The 23,521-nt window shown below is 28.1% G+C and overlaps 2 protein-coding genes and 1 non-coding gene across 3 annotated transcripts; 1 reads left to right on the top strand and 2 right to left on the bottom strand.

Annotated features, from left to right (window-relative positions):
- Positions 1-4,286: 4,286 nt before the first annotated feature.
- On the bottom strand, positions 4,287-7,696 carry LOC113555725. Its single transcript, XM_026960246.1, has 8 exons — positions 7,597-7,696; positions 6,604-6,797; positions 6,235-6,355; positions 5,705-5,782; positions 5,535-5,605; positions 4,944-5,051; positions 4,750-4,856; positions 4,287-4,656 (listed from the first exon to the last, which is right to left on the bottom strand). Exons 1-8 carry the CDS (start codon positions 7,694-7,696, stop codon positions 4,287-4,289), a joined length of 1,149 nt encoding a protein of 382 aa, XP_026816047.1.
- Positions 7,697-20,935: 13,239 nt separating this feature from the next.
- On the top strand, positions 20,936-21,054 carry LOC113559478. The gene has a single exon (XR_003405980.1). It is a non-coding gene; the product is annotated as a 5S ribosomal RNA (ribosomal RNA).
- Positions 21,055-22,288: 1,234 nt separating this feature from the next.
- On the bottom strand, positions 22,289-23,188 carry LOC113555727 (salivary glue protein Sgs-3-like). The gene has a single exon (XM_026960249.1). It carries the CDS (start codon positions 23,186-23,188, stop codon positions 22,289-22,291), a length of 900 nt encoding a protein of 299 aa, XP_026816050.1.
- Between the last annotated feature and the right edge of the window lie 333 nt (positions 23,189-23,521).

Genomic DNA, 23,521 nt, shown 5'->3' with positions numbered 1-23,521 from the left:
TGCCTCCCTATACGTACCTTATATTTTATCGCAAACGAAAAGGGTGTACAGTACCAAACTATATACCAAAACATATCTATAGTTGCTTCACAATGGGCAGGTAATAAATGTGTGAGTGGTTCCTAAACGATACAACATTTTTATATAGGTATACATTTATATACATAACATGTGTGTATGATAATATAATACTTATATAAATATATTGTACATAAGTATAATAATATATTTATAATTTTAATCGTATTACCAAATGTTTTGTAATCGTACTGTATAATTTTAAGTATCCAAATAAAATGTTACATTATATTCTCAACAGTTTTAATATGAATTTCTTCCAATACCTTAAGTAGGAATTCTTAAGGATCAATATTTTATAATATTTGGTTTTATTTTATTTGATAGAAGAAGAACCTAGTGACAATACAATTTTTAAAAGTTTAAAATAATAATTTATTTGTTTGAAAATGTGGTCTTTTATAGCTTATTTTAATAAATGTACTCGTATCATTAAAGGTAAAAATGTTTGTAAATTATGCTTGCCGTTTGGTAAATCTTTAATCCCTTCATATAAATTACTCAATATTACTTAATAATTTTTATTGAAGTAATAATGTACTTACTGGCTTACTGCAATATATGGTTTCAAAATTATTTTAATGTAGATATTGATTGTAATTTCTATATATAGTAGGTTAGGTTAGGCTTATAATTTGCATTATTTTTATTATTATAATTGTGTAATATTGATGTAGTTATATTTAATATTATTTATATATGCATGTGTATGTAATGTGTCAATGTTTGCATTTGGGCGAATTTGTAATTGAATTTCGTTTGGACACTCTGACAGTATTTTATAAATCTATTTTTTCTCTCATTTTGACAGACTTGAGACTTTTCGTGACTTCCACTGGTATGATTAAAAATTGACTTGTTTTATGTAATGTAATGTATTATTATTTTTGTTTTAAAATTAAACTCACTATAGATTTCATTTATTATTGCATAATTTTATTTCTATCATTTATATTTTAGTAAATATTGTCAACGGTTGCATATAGGTACGAAAAGATAATCCATTTGCCGGTCGCGGCGGTGGGAATCGTGCTGGTGAGATAGATTCACTGTAGACGAATGTTAAATCTGGACGTATCATACTCGTCCAAACACATTGATTTTGTTATATACAGGTAAGATGATAATTCGCCCAAACGCATTATGCCCCAGAATAAGAATTGACAACTCAAGTCACTTTGTACGGTCGAGCATTAAAAGTGCGAAACGCAGACACTTCGTATTATACGACATTTATACACATAACGTATACAGTATAAAATAATATAAATAAGTCTGAAGTCATGATCAATTTTATTAAAAATGTTATTAAATTTAAATATTATTTGGTAAATTAAAGTATCTTCTAAATTTCTACAAATCATATACAACCAGTGAGTCCTACTATATATCACTACTATATATGTTTAAATAACTATACTATAGTATATTTCTTATTGTTAAAAAATATTATTTTTTTCAAAAATATATAATATTATAATGAGTACTTACATATATTTCACAAATAGTATAGATACGTACTACTTACAAGTTACAATATTATACAAAATAAGTATTTTTGTAAACATTTTTGTTAGGGTTTTTAAAATATTTTGATTAAAAAGAACTGATTATTTTGACTTGTAGTTAATATACTATTATTTTATAACGTTTGTTATTTACTTTTTATTTTATATTTAATTTTACATTTTATATAATTACTACTTAGTTATACAACTATAGAAATTAATATATACTTTATGTATATAATACGTAGTACAAAGTGTCCGTATTCTTAAACTCAAATTTTTATCCGACCGTGCAAAGTGTTCGCGTTTTTTAATTTTAACAACGGACCGTACAACATTACTTTTTTAAAGTCGGTTTTATGGTAGATTTTATTTATTTTTTTTATTTTATGCAAAGAACAAAAACTTCTTATACAAGTAGCCAAGTTGGTACCTAAGTAATATCTATAACGACTATAGCAACATCATTTGTACCTAGGATTGTAATATCGTTGTTTAAGTCTTACTTTTAACCATTAAAAATCGGTTGCAGTACACTTTCTACGGTAGCTTAAAAAAATAAAAGCGCGGACAGTTAGAACTATTTTAAGTAGATAAAAATGTAAATATTTTACATAATTAAAATAACAATTTTAAATAAGAAATTACAGGTAGTCATATAGTTGAAAATTGTAGATTTCAAATAGAAGTAAGTATTGGTAATGTAATGTAATCTGTAAGGGGGCAAGTCACGGGGACTGTCCTGACTGCCCCTATTGTTAACGCGTAATTGATTTCAAATAAACGATGGCGGCGCCGTGGAAGTAATGCTAAAGCAGTTCCCACGGCGTCGTCGGTTCAAAACTGAAAAAAAAAATTATAAATAATAATAATAATAATAATATCAATAAGATAGATACATTTTATACAGTGGAATAAATGTTCAATTATTGTCTAATAATATTTTATTTTCACCGCAAAAAATTTCCACGGTATGCTATTCAAGCAACAAATAGTACAAATGCCCGTTTATCTTGAAAATCAGTTAGTGTTAACTATTAAATTGACGCACAGACGGCAGACGCAACACGGTGCATTGAATAGGGTATAATATTATTATGATATGATCTATGAAAACTTATTAACACTTGTTACATACTTACATCACTGTAAATATATGTATATGTGTATAATGTATATAGATTGTTAAACCCCTTAACCTTTAGGGTCCCGTACACAAAACGATTTATTGTCTAAGGTACACGTCCAACGTGGTCGAATAAAGAAATCGGCACGTACAGTGTGAAGGAGGTGATGTTTGACAACTTATATCGAACAATCGGTCTGTCAACAAGTTATTGTCACATTAATCGTTTTGTGTATGGGACATGGATCCCACTATTTTGATTAAAAAAAAAATACAATATCATTATATCAATGTAGCAGATAAGCAACAATATATTAAATTCTGAGCGGAGCGATGAATGTGTATAGATAAACCTATTGTATAGTTTTTGTGTGTCTGTCATCGTGCTTCGAATAGAAAAGATGCTTTAATATACAGGGTTGAGGGTGATTTCTGGTAAAAAAATGTATGTATATATATATATATATAGTACTTTTCATAAAAGGACTGCTGCGCCAACTAAATCGGGAAATCAAAACACAATTTATTTGTTAACAGGACCCAATAGTATTAAGATATAGGTGCTTAAGGCACATACATATCTACGTAATACTACTAATACTTATAAAAGGATAATAGATATACTTGTACAAGTGAACGAATACGAATAATACGATTTATTGATATTAGATACTTAAGATATTATTATATTATTTTTCCATTTACAATTTTAATGTTATTAAATTATGTATTATTTTATAATGTAAGTTACATATTATGAATGTATTCAAATTATCCCCACTTTTATTTTTAATACTCAATCAAAATACTTAGTTTTTGACAATATGTATTTTATTATTTTCTTGTAATAAAAATGAATTATCGTAGAATCATAGATACTTGAAATTTTCACTAAATGTTAAGATAAAAATTTTCTAATAATAAGGTAGGTATGATATAATTTTCAAAATATTTTAACTCTTTATGTGTAATATATACTAATATGTAGACACTATGAATACCTATATTGATTTTACAATAATTTTAGTTTTTTATTTTCGTATCTTAAGACATTTTTTTACAGTAGAAAATTTATCGTCGTCGTATTGTCATTTGTAATATATTGCATGGTAATTGTTTTATTAAAATGAACAAAGTAATTGTCAATTAAATGTGCCTAAATAAAAAAAAATATATTCCTTACAAATACCTATGTGAGCCACATCATTTTTTATTATTGAGATTCAAATGCATAATTTTGATTTATTTGTGCATATTTTGTCAATACTAGTAAAAAAATAAGTATTTAGTATATAAGTATTTTTTTTTGATAAGAATATTTGACGAATTAAAAAAAATATTTGGTATAAAATCATTTATAAATGTCTTTAAATTTTGATAACAAAAAACAATGGACAGATGTTGTATTGAATCAACAAGTCACAAGGATTAGTTGAAAAATGTTTGTATTATTATCAAAAATGAATAAGTAAAATCAATCAATATCATATTGGCTCGTTTATCGATTCCATGTACCTTAAATATTAATAAGCATACTCGTTTAAGTATATTAATAAGATACGTCGAAACATCGATCAAGTACTGCTATATTCGTCTTCGTAACGTTCGTTACTAAACTGTTTACACATGGCATCCTCTTCAACTTTACTTACGTACTCTTTTAATTGGGAAATTTCGACCAATAATTTCTTATTCAGCTCGTCATGGAATTTATCTTTTTCGTCCATTTTCAAGCGGTGTTCTTCTTTCAATTGCTCCATAGCAAAATTCATCCATTTTTTACTCGCACACGCGTCCTCGACCATAGTTTTTAAACGATGCATTTCTGATACAATGGTGTCGTCAAGCACAGTAGTTTTGTCCAAAATAATTTTAAGTAAGTTTGATACACACAATTCGCCAGACGCTTCAGCATTGCACATTCTTTCCATATCGTTTTTACATCTAGGCGAGTAATAACGAAATCATTAATAAATTGTGTCTGGTAAGCTCGGATACCCGTAAATATAATGTAATAAATATCAGATATAAACTAACTTGTTCAACTCGGTATTAAGTACAGTTAATTGGTCGTTATTTATTAGATTTTTATCGGCGTACAGCTCAATTTCCTGAAGTTGTTCCGCTAGAAGTTGACTTTTTTTCTGCGTACAAAATTTTATGATATATATATATATTTTTAAACTAATCAAAACACACGGTCTATTATTTACGATGGGGTAAATACTCGCCTTTAATTCATTAGACACTTTTTCAACAGATTCTAATTTTAATTTAGTCTCTTCGTTTAATGTCAGTCCATCGCCGCCTTCACTTTTATCTACCATTAGTTTTTGCTGCTATAAAACCAAGAACAACATTTATAACCAATAGATAACCATACCTAATCTAAGTATAGAATACATCAAATACATTTTTTATTGAGTAGAGTTTAAGTTCAAGGTATACTATACGTATTACGTCATTACTTGTATTATTACGTTATTCGAGATGTATATTTAAAATTCTTAATTACTTACTTAACATAAAATAATAATAATACTTATTATAAAATATTTTAAACAAACAAAATATATATTTTTGTAAAACTATGAGTATTTCGAGAAACATTAAATTTTTTTTTATGATTTATTGCTCTGAATAAAAATAACAATTAATGTTTTATTTTTGATTTACTAAGAATGTATAGAGTAATAGAGTATATCACTGTATCTGAATATAATATTTTGTTGTTTTTTAATTATTAAATATTGTAAATTGAACCTCCTCACGTTGCAAAATAAAAAACTGAATTAAAATCAGTTTGAGTTTTATGGTTTTACCTGCACTTCTTTTGAATCATCTGGAATTTTATTGACATCCAATCGTTTTTCTTGGTTGGAACTCTCATTCACTACAGAGAAATAATACAAAAAAATGCTCAACAAAACTTTAAACGCTTTAAATACTTATGCTACATCTGTCAATTATAGATTAAATAATAAGAATTTACCAAGCAAATGTACTCCTTCTGAATCAACTGAAATTTCATTTATATCCAATTGTTTTTCTTGGTTGGAATTTGTATGTTCTATAGAATAATAAAATCCTTTAAACGTGTTAAAAGCATAGTTGATATATTGAGAATGTTTAAATATTTATTTATTTTCAGTAACAAAAATATACAGAGAAAATTTGTTTTAAACTTTAAATTATATAGTTTACACTGTATTCATTTATTAGCTTTGAATACTAGTACGAGTGTTGAGTTTTTCTAAATTGCTTTCACATTACATTATTTTTTATTAAAAACTTGGTTTATTTTTTGTTCAATTCAAGTTTTTTTAAATAACAGGATAAACAGTATTTCAATTTACTGTTAATCATTAAATTAAACACTATTATTATAGAACTAAAATTATACAAAAAGGACCAGAGGTATAAAAGCTTACACATTAGACTTACATTTTTAATAATTATTAATTAACCTATACATTTATAATCTATTTATAAATAAACTATAAAATTTAAATTTATATTTACCTTTGATTTTATTAGTATATTCATGATTTTCTGTGGATTTAAGATTATCAACAGTATTGTGAACATTTACCACATCCACAATCAAAGTTTCCTCTTTTGTTTTTATCTTTTTTTTATCACAAACATTAATATTCTGATGGAAAAAAAGAATTTAATGAAAAATTATAAGCAGAATTGTTTTAAATATTTTTTTAAATTTTAATCATTTTTTAGGTAAAAAAAAACTAACATCGTTAAATTATTTAAATAGTTATAATATACAAGTATATGTTTAAATTTTCATGTTTTTACAAATAATATAGGTTTGCATATATAAAAAAAAATCAAAATTAAATTTACTTAATCGAAGAACCAATATAATATACTCACCTGCTTCGGTATATTATGTGTGGTTAAAGGTAACAAAGGTGAATTATGTTTAGGAAGATTGTTAAATGGTTCGCTTAATTTCCCTCCTTTTTCTAGTTGATCAAGTAATTTGATTAGGTAAGCATTTCTAAGTGATTCTTCTTGAGTTGCAGCTTTAAATAACTTGTGTAACCATTCTCGACATAATAATTTTTCTAAAAACAATATTAAACACACATACAAACGTATATAGGTACTATATATATATATATGTGTGTGTGTGTGTATTATTATACTTATATTTATTTATTTGAAATTTTAAAAGCATATATTTTATAATTATTGGCATACACAATAGTATTAGTGAGTGCCGAGTGGTTATTTAATCAAAGAAAAAACTATCAACATTTTAGATTCCGAGCAGAGCGATGAATGTACTGATTTTTCAATTCGTTGTTTGTATATGCGCGTGCGTGTGTATGTTTTTCAATCTATGTATACCTATTAAACAAAACATTTATACCGAAAGTCAAATTAATTTTTTATGAGCGTTTAAAATTCAAATTTGTTCGATGTTGAAAGGTGTTCTCATTAAAATGTATTTATTTTATTATTTTCTTGTAAATGAATAGATACTTAAAATTCTTCATAAGTCAAAGTACTTGAGTTAAGTCGTTACTAAGTATTTTAAACAAAAATATACTTTTTATCAAATGTTATCTTTGTCGTTCTTAAGATTTTGTTATTGTGTATGACAAAATTTACTTTTTGATTTCTTATTTCAAAACTTAATACTACTACTTTTATACATAAAAATGTTGAACTATTAGTTATAATTAAAGGATTATGTAAACTTTTTTTCTCGAAAAATATTAGTATAAATTAGTATACTATTAAATTTTTAATTTTCAAAAACAAATTATTTATTGCCATTATTCAATAAAATAATATACGATATTGATAAATGATAATGGTATTCTTTGATTTATAAATAAAGTAAAACTTCATAAATACCGAGATCTGATTTTAATGCAACAAAGTATGGTTCAATTTTAATTAAGAGAGTTTTAAATTCTTCATGTAAATCTTCGTTGTTTGACAAACTGTGATTCATATTAAAAATGTATTATCAACAAAAAAAAGTGAACATTTTATTAAAAATATATTCTTTATTGTTATTTATTATTATTGACTTTTTTGATTTAAATTCTTCATTACCATAGTTATAATTTCTCCGATAATTAAAAATAATAAATAGTTGTTATATAAACCAGTAAATAGTTAGTAAAACATTATAACTTAGAGTTTATATCAAGATGAATCGATAAAGTATCAATAATATGCACAAACAAAACTAAAATATACAAACAAATTTATTAAATAAATAATATTATGTATTATATATATTTACACTATATACTATATTGCTATAACATACATAGTAACCATATTATTTTTTTTTTTATAAAAAATAACAATGATATTAAAATAAATGTAATAGAAAACTTAAGACAAAAAAAAATAATATTACCATTATCTCGCCATGTGACGTACATAATATTATGTACTATTGACCAGGTCATAACAAATATAATTCACATATTTCTAGAAAAATAAAATACATATTATAATAAAAAATGCTTAGAATATATTGAACAAATAAACAAAAAAATTATAAAGTATGCACTTTTTTTTATGAAAAAATAAATATAAAAATGTATATTTTAAACTATATTAAACTCGTTAGTGTATAGGTTATATCCTATAGGTATAGGATAGATTTCTACCTTGGTTTGCTATAAATCGAGAGCTTATAGAAAATTTGCTATTGCAATAATTTTCGAACTCTATTTATTACAATATTTTAAATATTGAATGCTGAGTATATGTTTTTACTCGTCAATTTAACATGACACTGGCACATTGTGTCGAAAAAAATAACAACCACCAAAATGGGTTGTGACTAATCACAAAAGATCAAAGATTACTGCCAGACTCGTGCTCAAGATTTCTTCGTGGAAGGGTTTTTGAAAAAAATTTAGTATACTTAAAAAAAGTATTATATATATATTGCTTTTTTTAATATATGAAATGTATTTATTAATATTATAGTTTTTCAGTATTAAAATCATTGCAGTTCGGAGTAGGTAGTTAAGTATGCAACATATCGTGCTTACAGTCATAGTTTTTGTCTGCTCATATTATAGTGTACAGTGAGACTGGCGGGTAGTGAGTCCGAGATAGCATCGACCTTGAATACAACTGTTGTTATACTCAGAACAATAAACTCTTAGATACTCGAGGTTTGTCTTACGTTTTAATGAGAACGGTGAGTGGCCAACGGGCAATTTCCCGCTCACGACTAGATCATGACACGCAACAATATTATTATAATATATATATTATTATACAGCATTATTGTTGGCTGTACCCGTGTCCTATGCACAAATAAAATAAAACGCTATGGAGTGAAATCATATTTTGATTTTCCCGTACGATAAATACTAAATGTAGTTAAAAAGAAAAAGTTTCAATATGTACCACATAGTCGTCATATTGCTGTAGACCGTTATTCAAATCTCCCGAATGCACACCACTCATATCCCTAAATATGTTTTTAATATTTTCGTTTGTAACTATTAAGGTGCATTGTATTATGCATTTGCATAAATTATGTATTGAATATTTCAAACGCCATGCGCTGACTAAACGTATTAAGACATCTAGTCCACATTTAAATACTCCTCATATACTTATATTATAATGTAAATTACGTGTTACTTTACTATTTCTGAATTGGATTTTTTTTTTAATACAGTAAATATTTTATCGCGAATACAATGAAAGTACGATTTGAATTTTGCATTGAACTTTAATGTTAGACAGCAGTTGTATACTTCACATACCGTATTTTATGTATAGTATAAATTCTCTGAAGAGGCATTTACAATAACGGAATTTAGTACATATGTCATTTTGAATATACAGTAATATTTTAAACACCCGTCGACTATACCATACTGTCCATACTTATTACTTGAAGTTTTAAATTTTTAAATTACTTTGTCTCTGACTAGAGACTATTTATGTATTTTTGGTGATAACTGTCGACGCGTGAGTTTACTCGTCTTGAAATATAAAATAAGTATTTTTAGTGAGTATATTATGCACTGTTATTAAATATTTATTAAATTATTATTTATATTTGTATAGCATTCACAAACTTTAATGAGTAACATGTAAATAAAAATAAATTAGATCTTTACATTTTATCAAAACTATTTAAAGGTCAATACGATAATAATATTAGCCATCGGATAAACACATAAAATATGTATGTATATGCAATATAAGTAATATAACGATAAGTGTCATCAATAAATCACCTCAATGTTTATAATGGCAAACGACGATGGTTGAAGTCCTCACCAGTCACAGCTCACTTCTCAGATAATTAATATATTGTTAATCACGAGTGATTAAACATAATTCCAATATTATGTAAAAGTTAGTGTGCGAAAAAAAATGTACTTACCTATGCCCCATGTACAATGTACATCATATGTATATATATTTGTGAATATTATTCGATTAATGACTCAAACATAAATTTTTATTATACCTAACTGTACAATATAATATGGTTATTCCGTAACCAACATAACTAACATAATTTGTGATTAATGAAATTTTCTTGTGTACGACCCCTAACAGCTGTGCAATATTTAATAGTTGCTTTTATAACCAGTAATTCTGGAGATTGATGAAAAAACAAATTTTAGGTCGCTTTTTAAAAGACAATAATGAGTTGCTAAAGAAAAAAAAAATATACGATTTATTTGTTTTATTTAAACAAAAATAATAATATTATTCGAATATGTTATTATATATTTATATTTAAATAATATCAAACAACAATTATAATAATTTTTAGTGTCATGGTGAAAATGAATAATAGAAAATGCATCGTATTTTATCCTATTGGATGAATTCCAAAATATAGACTACATATAAATGCATATTGTAGTTATAATTAAATATTGTGAAAATTAGAGCAAAAATAATATTATTTTGAATATTTATTATTTTATAACAATCATGTTATATGCGGTTGTAACATGGTTGTGATTTTATAGTTCTTAAAATAAACACTTAACATTTAATTAACATATATGATAAATCAAATATTCGGTTTGCATAGTCATACAATATTTATTTGATTTAAGAGCTTGGAAATAGCGAGTGCATTTTAAAATTTTTTTCTATTATTAAATTTCTAGTAGTTGCGCCACTTCCAAGTAATATTATAACTCAGTGTTATTATTTTTCCACTCATTTTCATAAGATATTATTGTTATTATAATATTAAAAAATATAAATTTTATCAATAAAAGTAAAAATAATAAATACAAAAATCTATAGCCATAAATCATAAACCACAAGCTAAACTGAGAATAAGATTTAAGGGAAAGTCATGAGTACCGTTCTGCTGTACAGAACTACACAGTAGTACTATTTTACAGTAGATGTCGTAAATGTCGATAGGTCGATAGTGGATTCTTAATGGATGTGTTAAATTTGAATCCAATGAATAATAATATATCATATTTTTAATGAAAAACGATTCTGATTGAAAATGGGCTATCAGCCTACACCACTGAGTATATGTTATGGTATTAATTTTATAAAGTTATTTATTTTACTAATAGACAATAGTATTACGACAGGTTGATTTAATTTATGCCAAAAACATTGTGTTTATAAATATTATAAATATTTAATTAGTTATTATAATAATATATATTTATACAATATTATATTATTGTTATTATCTTATGAGTCAATACTCAATACCACCTAACATATAAAGCAATGTAATTAGATTCATGGTATAAATAAGTATTGTCTATAAATTAATCTATATATTTTGAAAGTTTCATGTACATAATAAAACTAATAATAAACGTGGAGTTGCTACGAATAATATTTTTAATTATAACAAAATTATGAACATTATTATTTATAGTTTAAACATTTTAATTCACCCAAATTTTAATTTCAAATGTCTATGAAAAAAATGTTGCTTGTAATATATTATATATTTTTTTGTTTCAGTATGAACTACTTAATATAAACAATTGTGTATAATATTCATTTTAAATATTTTTCAATGGAAATGGTATAATAAAAAGTATAAAGAACTTATAGTATTAAGTTTTTAAGCATTTTGACCAATTACATTTTTATTTGTTGTATTTAAAAGAAAAAGATTATTAAAAAATTTTTATTCCTATTAATAGCATAAAAACAGTAAAATATTTTAGAAAATTTTACTATATATAGGAAATTTCAGTATAAATATTTGATTATAACTTCAAATATTGTTCATATTCGAATTATACTTGCAATAAATAACAAAATCGTTTTTATCGAGTACTAATTTTACGTACAAATTTCAATTTTTCTTTAATTTTGTATTTTTTTCAAACATTTTTTACTGTTGAATTTTCCCCTCTACCAAAAAAAACTAATAAGAACTAGATGAAATTTTCTATCAGAAGTCACCAGACAAAATAACAATGTCACATGTCATTGTAAAATCAATATATTTATTTCTCCGCTTAGAATATAAAATAATTTCTTATTAGCGTATAGAAGTTAGGAATACGAATTTTAATTACAAAAAAAAAAAAAAAAAGAAATGTAAAATACTAGAGCCTAAATAGAAACTTAGGTTCATAAATTAAAATAGAATTGATAATGAAATTTCGATTTTCAATCGAAATAACAGTAGCAGCCGAGTTCGTTCGAAAATTTATAATACTGTAAGAGTAAATAGAGAAAATATACATAGTAATACTCGTATATACAAATCTTTCCAGTGTCTTACCATAGATATTTTACATTTTTTTAATAATTAAAGACAATATTTTTATTGTAGTGTTTCACAAGAAATGTAAACCGGAATCTTTTGTGTATATACTTTATCTTCATATTTTCCTTGTATTATTATATTATTAAAAATAAAATACTATAATATTCTAGTTAGGTAATGCTGTAGCACGTAATTTTTATATTTTACATTTCTACATTCACGTATCATTTACTGACATTGTTCGAACGCCACTCTAAGGCTCAAAGAGACATCTTCTGTTGTCGAGGAATTCTCGATAAGTCATCAAAATCCATGAATCAATAATGAGAATATAGCATCAGAAAATGTGTTTTATCAGACGATAAAACATGAACAATTATTTTAACTGTAATCATAAGTTATATACTTATATCATATAGTTTCGTAATATACCATATGTGGTGTACTCGGCATGTGCGCCTATCGGTTGTTTTATAATAATTTATTATATTATGCGCATTGTGCATATTAATATATTAAGTATAATCTAAAATAATAATTATAATAATAAAAAAAATGATAATTAAAAAGATATAAATATATGTAATATTCGTATGGCTGTATATAATATAATACATTGATACTGTTGTCTATTAATACGTATCTACAATATATATTATGTATACAATATATATATATATATAGAAAAATTAAAATATTGTGATGTCATCTATTATTATGTACTTAATATTAGAGTTTTTAAGTCTAGGGAGGCTTTCATATTCTAAGGATTTCTCTTAGCTGCGCGAAAATATAATAAATCATATATTTTAAAGTATAAGGTAGGTATATTATTATATAATCAAATCAAGTAATTAGGTATTGTATAAATTAGTAAATTGTAAAAAAGATAGTGGAGCCCTCCCGCGCGCATTATACGCACTAATCTATTTGTAGTTATTAGTTGGTGATTAGTTTGTTCATTAGAAAGTATAAGTACTTATAAGTTACTATTATAGAATTTTTAAAATTTTAAATTAAAATTCAAGAGGAAGATAAAAGTCAAAGCTTGCAGATGGTGGGATGATTCAAATTAAACTCCAGAACAAACTGAAATATATTATTTTAGATGTTGTATAATATTTATAAATAATACAATAGACAAAATGAAGCCATTTTTTTTGTAAAAAAAAAAAAATACAATTCTGGATAAATTAGCAGGAATAAATGAATAATTTTGGTCAGTTTTATTATTAGGAAAATATTTTCGAGTAATTAATATCATATTGAACTTTTGTAAAATATCATCGAACGATGAAAATGTTACAGTAATAGGTTATAGTGTTATAGGTATACGTATATAAGTATCATGATTCATAATATAACAAAAGAATATGTATATATTTTCGTATTTCGTTTGATAATATCTTACAAAAAATGCCACTATTTCTCTTCGTATTTATTATTTATCTTAAAAAGTGTTTAAAATATAATATTAATCAATAATTAATACAGCAACATTGCACAATTTCAATTTTATTCTGTGGAATTTCGTTACATTGGTTTGCACACCTTTATTAGGCACCTACATGAAGACAAGGGTATCAGTTTAATGATGATAATACAACGATATTCTAATATTCATAGCGATGACATACTGAATAATATTTTTTTTTTACAATTTAATTATATCTCAATATTATCTGGAGAATATTTATTCATTTTAAGTACATCATAATTATAAATTATAATAAAAACAATTACAAGATTTTATTACCAAAAACGAAACTTTAGTCAATACCTTTGCCGACAATTTACTGTTAAAACCTAAAAGTACTAGGTATTTAAAGTTTTAAAATGTTATATTTGATGTATATAATGTTAAGCATGGTAGATTACTACGATTGATCATAATTGTTTTTGCATTATTCGTTTACTTAACTTATCGCAAAATACCGTGAATCGTTTACGCATCAACATATCAAATAATATATGGGTATAAAAAATACCTACTGGAAAGTTCATAAGTTGTACATTACTTATGAAAAGGAGTGAAAATTTTAAATACTAAATTGTGGTTGAATTTGAAAATTCAATATTTGTTATTGTAATTCACACTTTATAAGTACATTATATATCATACATTCATATGATGTATATACTCGTATATAATTAAATAAATTGGATTATTAAATTTAACTTTAATAGTTATAATTGTAATACATTTACATATTATGATAAAAATATGAGTTTGGGTCGGTCATAATTATTTGTTAAATTTTTTTTTTTGGAAATACACGTATAGTAAAATAAGTTTAAATTCATATTTTTAAACATAATTATTTAGGTAGGTATTATACAATATTTTAAAATTTAATATCACGACTTTTAAGTTTTAAACTGAAAATTATTAAAAAAATGTATGCTTTAGAGTACTCCTGATCTCTTTCAGTTCTATTGGTAAATAAGTTAATGCGCAAATTATGAACGACAATTTGACGTAAAGTATAAGCAGGCGAAGCTTCAATTCCACAAATTCCAAAAATGGAACAAGCAGCGCGCAACTGCTTTAAAAAATAGGTCAAAATGAACAATACTACAATAGTGATGTACTGATGTGCAATGTGCAAACAATGTATAATAAATAGTGGATACTATTATTTACTGTAATGTATATTATACTGTATAAAGTTTTTCAAATTAGTATAGTTGAACAAAAAATTATTTAATTGAATATATTTTTCAATAAGTATTTCAATACTAATAAGACATTAAAAAATTATTTAAAATATCTTTAAATGTTATTCATTATTTTATCGATTTATAACTTATGTTAGTTTTTTATTTATAAGTTTAAATAATAATATTTACCTTATTTAAAAATAAAAATAAAAATAAAGTATTTAAATAGATACATAACAGCTATAGGTGATAATATTAAATAATAAATATCATTGTGATTATAACAAGTAATGTATAATGTACTATTCAATTATTATGAACAGCCGGAGGTAGTCCTAGGTCAAATATTAGGCGCCTATATTTATTGAATAACAGATAATAAAATGTTTAATATTAATTAATATTATCTAAGTAGTTGTTTGTTACAATTTAATAACTGGTATGAACACTATGAACTATGAAGTAAATACTAAATATTGTTGTTTTGATAATTCTTTAATGATGAGTTTAATAAACTTATATTTAAAAATATAATAAGCAAAACGAAATAAAAATATTACTTTAAACTAATTACATAAGGTTATTTTTTATTTATATGTACATATCAACTTTTTTAAATTGTATATAATAATGTGTCGATGTAAAACTATTTTTTTTAACACATATTCAAAAAAAAATATATTCATATTATTGGCACCTTTTAGATTCTGATCGGACGAAGGAAGAATGTACCAATTTCTTTTTTTTTTTTTTGTGAGACATAAGTGTCCTAAATCAGTGATAAATTTGACATATTGGCATATAACATGACCCCTTAAAAAAATTGCATTTGCTACAATAAGACGTTTAGCTTGTTTATCACACCAGGAAAGATATAACAAAAAAGCATTCATCAATTAAAGACTAATGTAGATAATAGATTATACTATTAAAGTCATTACTGTTATGGCGTTACGTAACAATAATGAAATAAACTAAAATATATGGTCGGGTGTATTTGCTGTATAATAAAATTTATTAAACTTTTTATTACAATTTACTTTCTGACAATTCCGAGGATCAATGATTCATTGGTACATCGATAATTGATTTATTTTAAATGTTTCATTCAATTGAACGAAATTTGGTCGTTCTGTCTAGAAGTCCGAGTTGTTATTATTGCAATAACAGGCCTTTGACTTCATCCCGGATTCAGAATGAGTTCTACTACGTTGTGTATTTGAGATACCGTTACCCTGATATCGTCCGCAAGAGTTTCGCCCCGACGTATTAGATTCCATCTCGTATGGACGGACATTGGGTGGACGGATGGTTGGCGGACGAACGTTGGGTGGGCGGACGGAGTTCGAACGATCTGCCGGTGAACAGGTAGACATCGACCAGTCCGCCGGCGAGCGGGAACGAGTCGAACGGTTGTTCCGATCGGCCTGTGGACAACTGGACGTCGACCAGTCGGCTTGTGGACAAGTGATGGTCGAACGATCAGGACGTATACAAGTCGAAGATGCCAGCGGATGTGCAAAGGACGAACTATCGTTCCGACGATCGGTTGGTGGACCGGTGGAGGACGAACAATTAGCTGGGGCACGTGTACAACTCGAGCGATTGGCCGGTTCACAGTTAGAATTTAAACGATCCGCTCGCGGACAGTTGGAAGTTGAACGGTCGGCTGAGACACGTGTACGGCTTGAGCGATTGGCCGGCTCACAGTTAGAATTTGAGCGATCAGCCCGCGGACAGTTGGAGGTTGAACGGTCGGCTGGGGCACGTGTACAGCTTGAGCGATCGGCCGGCTCACAATTAAAATTTGAGCGATCAGCCCGCGGACAGTTGGAGGTTGAACGGTCGGCTGGGGCACGTGTACAGCTTGAGCGATTGGCCGGTTCACAGTTAGAATTTGAACGATCAGACCGCGGACAGTTGGAGGTTGCACGGTCGGCTGGGGCACGTGTACAGCTTGAGCGATCGGCTGGTGGACAGGTGGATGTTGAACGGTTGGCCGGGGCGCGTGCACAGCTTGAACGTTCCTGCGGCGGACAGTTGGATGTCGAGCGATCTGCCGGTGGACAGTTGGAGGTTGAACGGTCGGCTGGGGCACGTGTACAATTCGAGCGATCGGCTGGTGGACAGTTGGATGTCGAGCGATCTGCCGGTGGACAAGTAGAGTTCGATCGATTGACTGGGGCGCATGTACAGTTTGAACGATCGGTCGGCAGGCAGATGGAGATGGAACGATCGGCCGGGGCGCGTGTATGATGGCTTGAACGGTCCGTGGTGTTGCAGGTTTGTCGCTTTTTCTCCGTCGGCACGTCATGCCCGTCCAAATTAGTCTGCTGACTCGAATCCTGTTTGCACATTTCGCTTGTCATCACCGTTCCGAAGTTGATGATAATCTGCGACAGTTGCCGGTCTTCCGGATCGCAGTCTGTCTGTGGTTTCGGCGCACGTTGATGCTCGTTCCGGTGACGGTGCTGAGAATGTTGTGGTCCGCCGTTGTTCGGCATGCACGCCTGTTCCGTCGGCCGTATACATTCCTGTCGGGGTTTCGATCGATTGGAAGAGCGGTTTTTGCCGGAGCAGCCCGATGTCGGCGCCTGTTCGCACGGATCACGCTGTTTGCAGTCGTTTGGACTTTTAGCTTCGGCGCACGGATTGTTCCCGCGGTGTGGACGCACGTCGCTCACTTTGATCCACTCCGGGGTCGGTTGCGATTTCAGGAAATCACATATACTCATTTCGGGCTTTTCTGCATGCCCGTCGCACGCATTTCGCGGCCGAGGCGTGGCGACCGGCTTTTCCTCGCATTTCGATATTAGTTGGCAACAGCATCGGTCCGACTTGCACGCGTCGTTCTGGCCCATTGTTGGAATAATGTCGGCTGTAGAAAAATACTTATGTTCGTGGCGTCAGTGTTTCACTTTTAAATTTCGTTTTTATTAATAATTATATAATTTCGACTGTTTATCTATGAATAGTATTGCTTAAGTAATTTTCTAATCATACCTAGACATTATTGAATTTGTATTTTTGTTATTAGGATATATAAAAATTTAACTGCGTTGCCAAGAGATTGCCACCCAATAACAACATATTACAATTACCTATATAATATATAAACTAGAGTTCATCAAAACATCATCATAATTTTGTGAATATATGTACATGTGATCAAAGACAATATTTTACTTTTGTAAGCTATTAGTATATTTTTTTTTTTATGCTTAATTATATATGACTGTGAATAATAAAAATAATAAATGAGTTTTATATTAATGTTAATGAAGCTGAATCAAAAATTAAAATAACCTAAAACCTAAATTAATTATATTTTTATAAGCGTTTGAAGTTAGATTTTTTTTTTTATTTAAAAACGGCGAAAATTTGCTAATTGCCATTTAAACAAAATTTCATAAATCAAGAGTATTACAATAAATAAGAGTCTTATAATTCATAAGCCCTGACATATTAGTTTTTTAAATAAAAAATCAGTTAAAATATAATAGTTAAAATATTTTAGAGTTATGAGAACATGATGCCAATTTACTTTGGACTTATTATGTGTTATTGACTATTGACGTTTTCTATGTGTACCTACTAACTACCATTTTTCCTACAAATACTATCCTAATAATTATTTTCCTAAAATTTGTATTTTTAAGTATAACTTTCCCAAATTGTATCGTTCCTTAACTATACATTTCCGAATTATTTTTCTGAATTTTATTTTCTAAATTTTTATGTTTTTGTAAAATATTTCAGTTATCTCACCTGGAAATATTCTTGTTCATTAACATTCCTTGCAATCCATATCCTGTACTGGCTGTACATATATGCTCGTGAAATACATTTCTCGATAACAAATTATTTTTTGTTTATTATTATTTCTTAAAATGTCTTAACAGTTTTCTGTTTTATAATTCCTGTGAATTATATTCTTGTGTCTTATTTTCCTGACATTAAAGCTCTCCTCGTAAATAGTTTTTATATTTTATTAAATTAAGTATACAGAATAGCAAGATGCTGCAAAAACATTGAAAATTTAAATATGTGCAATTTACAATTAAATAAGAAAAAATTGTTATTATATCAAATATGATTTATCTAGTTAGTGGTGACAATTAAAATTAATCCAACAATACCCGTTACATATCAATTACAAGATTATACAGGAAAATTTCTGGTTGTTTTTACTCGGAAGAAATATGTAAAACAAATTATCCAAACGAATATTTAATCGAAAAAATTATTCGTAGGAAAGGGAATCAAATATTTGTAAAATGGATAGGGTTTGATAATACACACAACAATTGGATAAATATACGTATGACATTAGAAAATAACCTTAGTCGAGCTCTGACGATGAACGTGTTTTGTAGTTCTTAGGCTGGTGAAACAAAAAAAATTATTTCAAATCTTGAACATTCAAATAAATTTGATAAAATTGAGAACTTTATTGAAGAAACTTACAAATCTGTTCAAATAGATAATGTAGGTAATACAAGAAGAACAAACGGAAAAGTTAAAATTAACGCATATAGAAATAACAGCGTATATGATAAGAGCTGAAATATCATTAAAATATATAGAAAAAACAGACGAGTTGAATAAAATAATACTTGCTAAACTAAGTCAACTCAATACTATTTAAACTTATTTTAAAGACACGCCATAGTGTATACACAGTACGTCTATACAGCCATCATTGACATTCAATATATTCTCGGAATGAACAATAAATACATGATTAAAATGGTATCTATTGTAAACAAGGGCCATTCAACACTGGATTTTCAAAAATTCAAACTCAATACAGGATAACAAAAGTTGAAAAACTATTAAATAGTTGGAATGTGCTTATCATAAACTTTCTATTGATTACGATGATGTCAAGTATTAAGAAATGAAAATAATAATTATTCACGAACAAATAATAATAACAACGAATTATGTTTGTTTTATGTTTTGCAATATGCATATATTAACATTATTAACCATTAACCTATATATTAATATAATATATTATATATTATATACATAATGTAATGTACTAATGTATTATGTATATTATTATTTATTATACATTATTAAAATATACACACGCACCATATGCACGGAACATTACGATTGTAGTGTAGAACTATTCTAGACTATGCATAAAGAAATACTAACTAAATAATAATTAGTCGCCTATCTAATGATTATAGACTCTCTAATCAGAATAATCTTACTAGTCTTACGAGTCATTTTGCTAATGTTTTAATGATTCACGAACAATAAATTATTTATTTTGCCGCTAAATGGATACGATATTTCCTAAAATTATAACAAAATCGGCTAGGCTAGGCTAGGCAATACGCAATCGTCGGAAAATAAAATCGTGACTGTACGAACCACGACAACATATGTAATAATGAGGTCGGTGAACCAGATTACCGTTGAAATGACGTAAATCGTAATTAACTTTAGAAGTTGAGACTGTTTTAATTTTTAAATATTTCAAATCACATTATTATACACAAATAGACAAACATAACATATGTAAATCATAGGTATTAGGTACTCGTGTGTAAATCGGTTAAATAAATCAGTAATAGATGTATGTTGATTGATAATCGGTACACTCATTCGATAGTAGTAGGTACCTAATAATAAATTATCGAAAAACCGTGTATAATACGTCAATACCCAATGGCCAATAGGTATTCAATAAATATTATGATTTATGAATACAATAATTACTAAGTAGTAAAATTTTAAACTTTTGACATAACTAATTATTTTCACTGGCTAGGTACAGTCCGAATACTCAACACCTACGCCAACGACCATACCACGTTGAATACACCAGTTCTCGTCCGATCACTGAAGTTAAGCAACGTCGGGCGTAGTTAGTACTTGGATGGGTGACCGCTTGGGAACACTACGTGCCGTTGGCATCTTTTTTTTCTTTTTAAATGCGCCTAATCAATCAAATAACAATATTTAATATTTTTGTGTTTGTAAATCATTACGTAAGAAGCGATTTAAAAAAGTGGTGTAAAATATTTTAATCAGACATTATTTTTTTTTGTTTCAAATACTTAATACTTAATCAATTTATTTTAATTTTTTTAAAACTTTAATTTGTATTTTATACTTATTATATTGTGTTTGTTAAACACCTCAGATTTTAAATTAATCAAATTTTTTCCAGCAAAATTTTTTACAGATTATAAACTATTGTGGTTTGGAATTATTTTATTTATTTAATCGCTTACAAAAAATTAATTTACCTATACAACAAATATCTGTTATCAAATCGAAAACTGAATCTTGAAGTTGAATAAATTATTTTCATAAGTGTTAACATTTTTTTCATTAATTATTATTTATTAATCTCCTATTTTCAAAAATATAAACAAGCATATATTATACAAATATATTTAGGTGTATAACTTAATATAATGACATAACTTATACAATATAATATATAAAATGTAAGTGATAAATTCTGAGGGGCTATGGAACAAATTATTTTAGCACTCCTTAACTTTTCACCTAATGTATACCTATATAGCCAATGAGTACTGGATGTCTGGATATCAAGTATATATTATAGAAAGTAACATTTTTTCAGATTGAATTTTTCGGAACTGAGAATTCAGACACCAAGTACTATATATACATGTTATGTATAAGTAGAGTTAGGATGTTAATGACCTAAAAAACAAACAAAAATGCCCTAAAAAATATAATATAATTCCGGCCTAACACACTGTAAACAGCGTAACCCAATTTACCGATAAAAAGGTGTATATTAAAATTTATTATATCTTCAAAGTCAAAATAAAAACTTATATTGGTACGATGAGACATTTTGAACTTGTTCACTATATCCGGATAAGTACCTCGAGTTAAGCAAGTACCAGAAATTAAAATCCAAAAGAATATCGCAATGAGACTAATAGAAAAAGATCCATACAGATACACAGATACCGATGGGTCATGATGGACTGGAGTGATCAATTCAGCAAATTAACATCGTCATGTGTACTGTAAAATCGAATGTATTAATTTTTATTAAATAGTGTTTATATTTCTTCACTTTTCGACGGGTCGTAGACCCCTTTGTAACAATGATTTTTTTCTGGGACGACGATGGGAGTATTGATGTTTTCCTGTTGCAATATTCTAGAGCTTCGTGTGGCAGTTGCAACCACACGTTGACTTATTAACTACAGATTCGGGACGGGCTGCAGGACAAGTGGAGGTTGATCGATTGGCCGGTGGGCAGGTGGAGGTAGGTCGATTGGTTGGCGCACCGTTGGAGATTGACTGATTGAATGATGGACAGTTGGACGTTGGCCGATTGGTTTTTGCACAGGTGGAAGTCGATTGATTAGTTGGCGGACAAATGGACGTTGAATGATCTTTCGGTGGGCAAATAGAGGTTGGCCGATTAATTGGTGGATCGGTGGAGGTTTGTTTATTATTGGTCGATGGACAGTTGGACGTCGGCCGGTTGGTTTGTGGATAGGTGGAGGTCGACTGATCTGGTGTTGGGCAGATGGAAGTCGACCGATTGACTGGTGGGCAAACGGAGGTCGGCCGATTGGTTGACGGATACGTGGAGCTTGATCTATCGACCGGTGGACTGGTGGTGGTCTGACATACTCGCTTCTTTTCCACCGGAACGGTCACGTCTTTAACTTCCGGATCGGTCTGTTGATACGAGTCTCTCTTGCATACCCCGTTGGTTACAACCGTTCCGAAGTTAATGATGATCTGCGACGATTGCATGTCTTCCGGGACAGTATTTCCTTTCCGTTCATCAGGCGTAGGTTTCGTTGAACACTGCTCATCCCGGGGATGTTGTTGTTGCGGGCGCGTATCATTCACTTTGATCCAGTCTGGGATCGATTGTGATTTTAAGAAATCACAAAGGCTCATTTGGGTGTGTTTGCCGCAGTCATTATTTCGCGGTTTCGTAGTTGCCTTTGCGACGATCGGTTTTTCCTCGCATTTCGCTATTAACTTGCAACAGCATCGGACAGACATGCACGGCTGCTCGTTTGTATCATTTTGTCTCATCGTTTCGTTTGTTATACTTGTTTAGGGCTTTAGTGTTATACGGTTAAATTTTGTTCGATTATTAATGTAATATCGGTTTTAGTAATTCACTTGTTTTTTTAAATATTATATAATATATTATATTCCCAAAAACAAACTATTGTTTTTTTCTACGATTACAACAACTCGACGTTACTAAGATAATTGTGTGGCACAAATAACAATATGATAATATAATTTATCCTCCATCCCAATCCAAAATTGAAACATGCTCAAAATAGTTTGCATTGCTTACGTTTATAATCCACTATATTATATAGGTACTAGGTACTAACTTGTCAACATTTTTTTGTG

This window comes from Rhopalosiphum maidis, chromosome 3 (assembly GCF_003676215.2).
Source record: "Rhopalosiphum maidis isolate BTI-1 chromosome 3, ASM367621v3, whole genome shotgun sequence".
Lineage (NCBI taxonomy): Eukaryota > Metazoa > Arthropoda > Insecta > Hemiptera > Aphididae > Rhopalosiphum > Rhopalosiphum maidis.
Note: the sequence above shows the minus strand (reverse complement) of the source record. Positions and strands in the feature narration are given on the sequence as shown.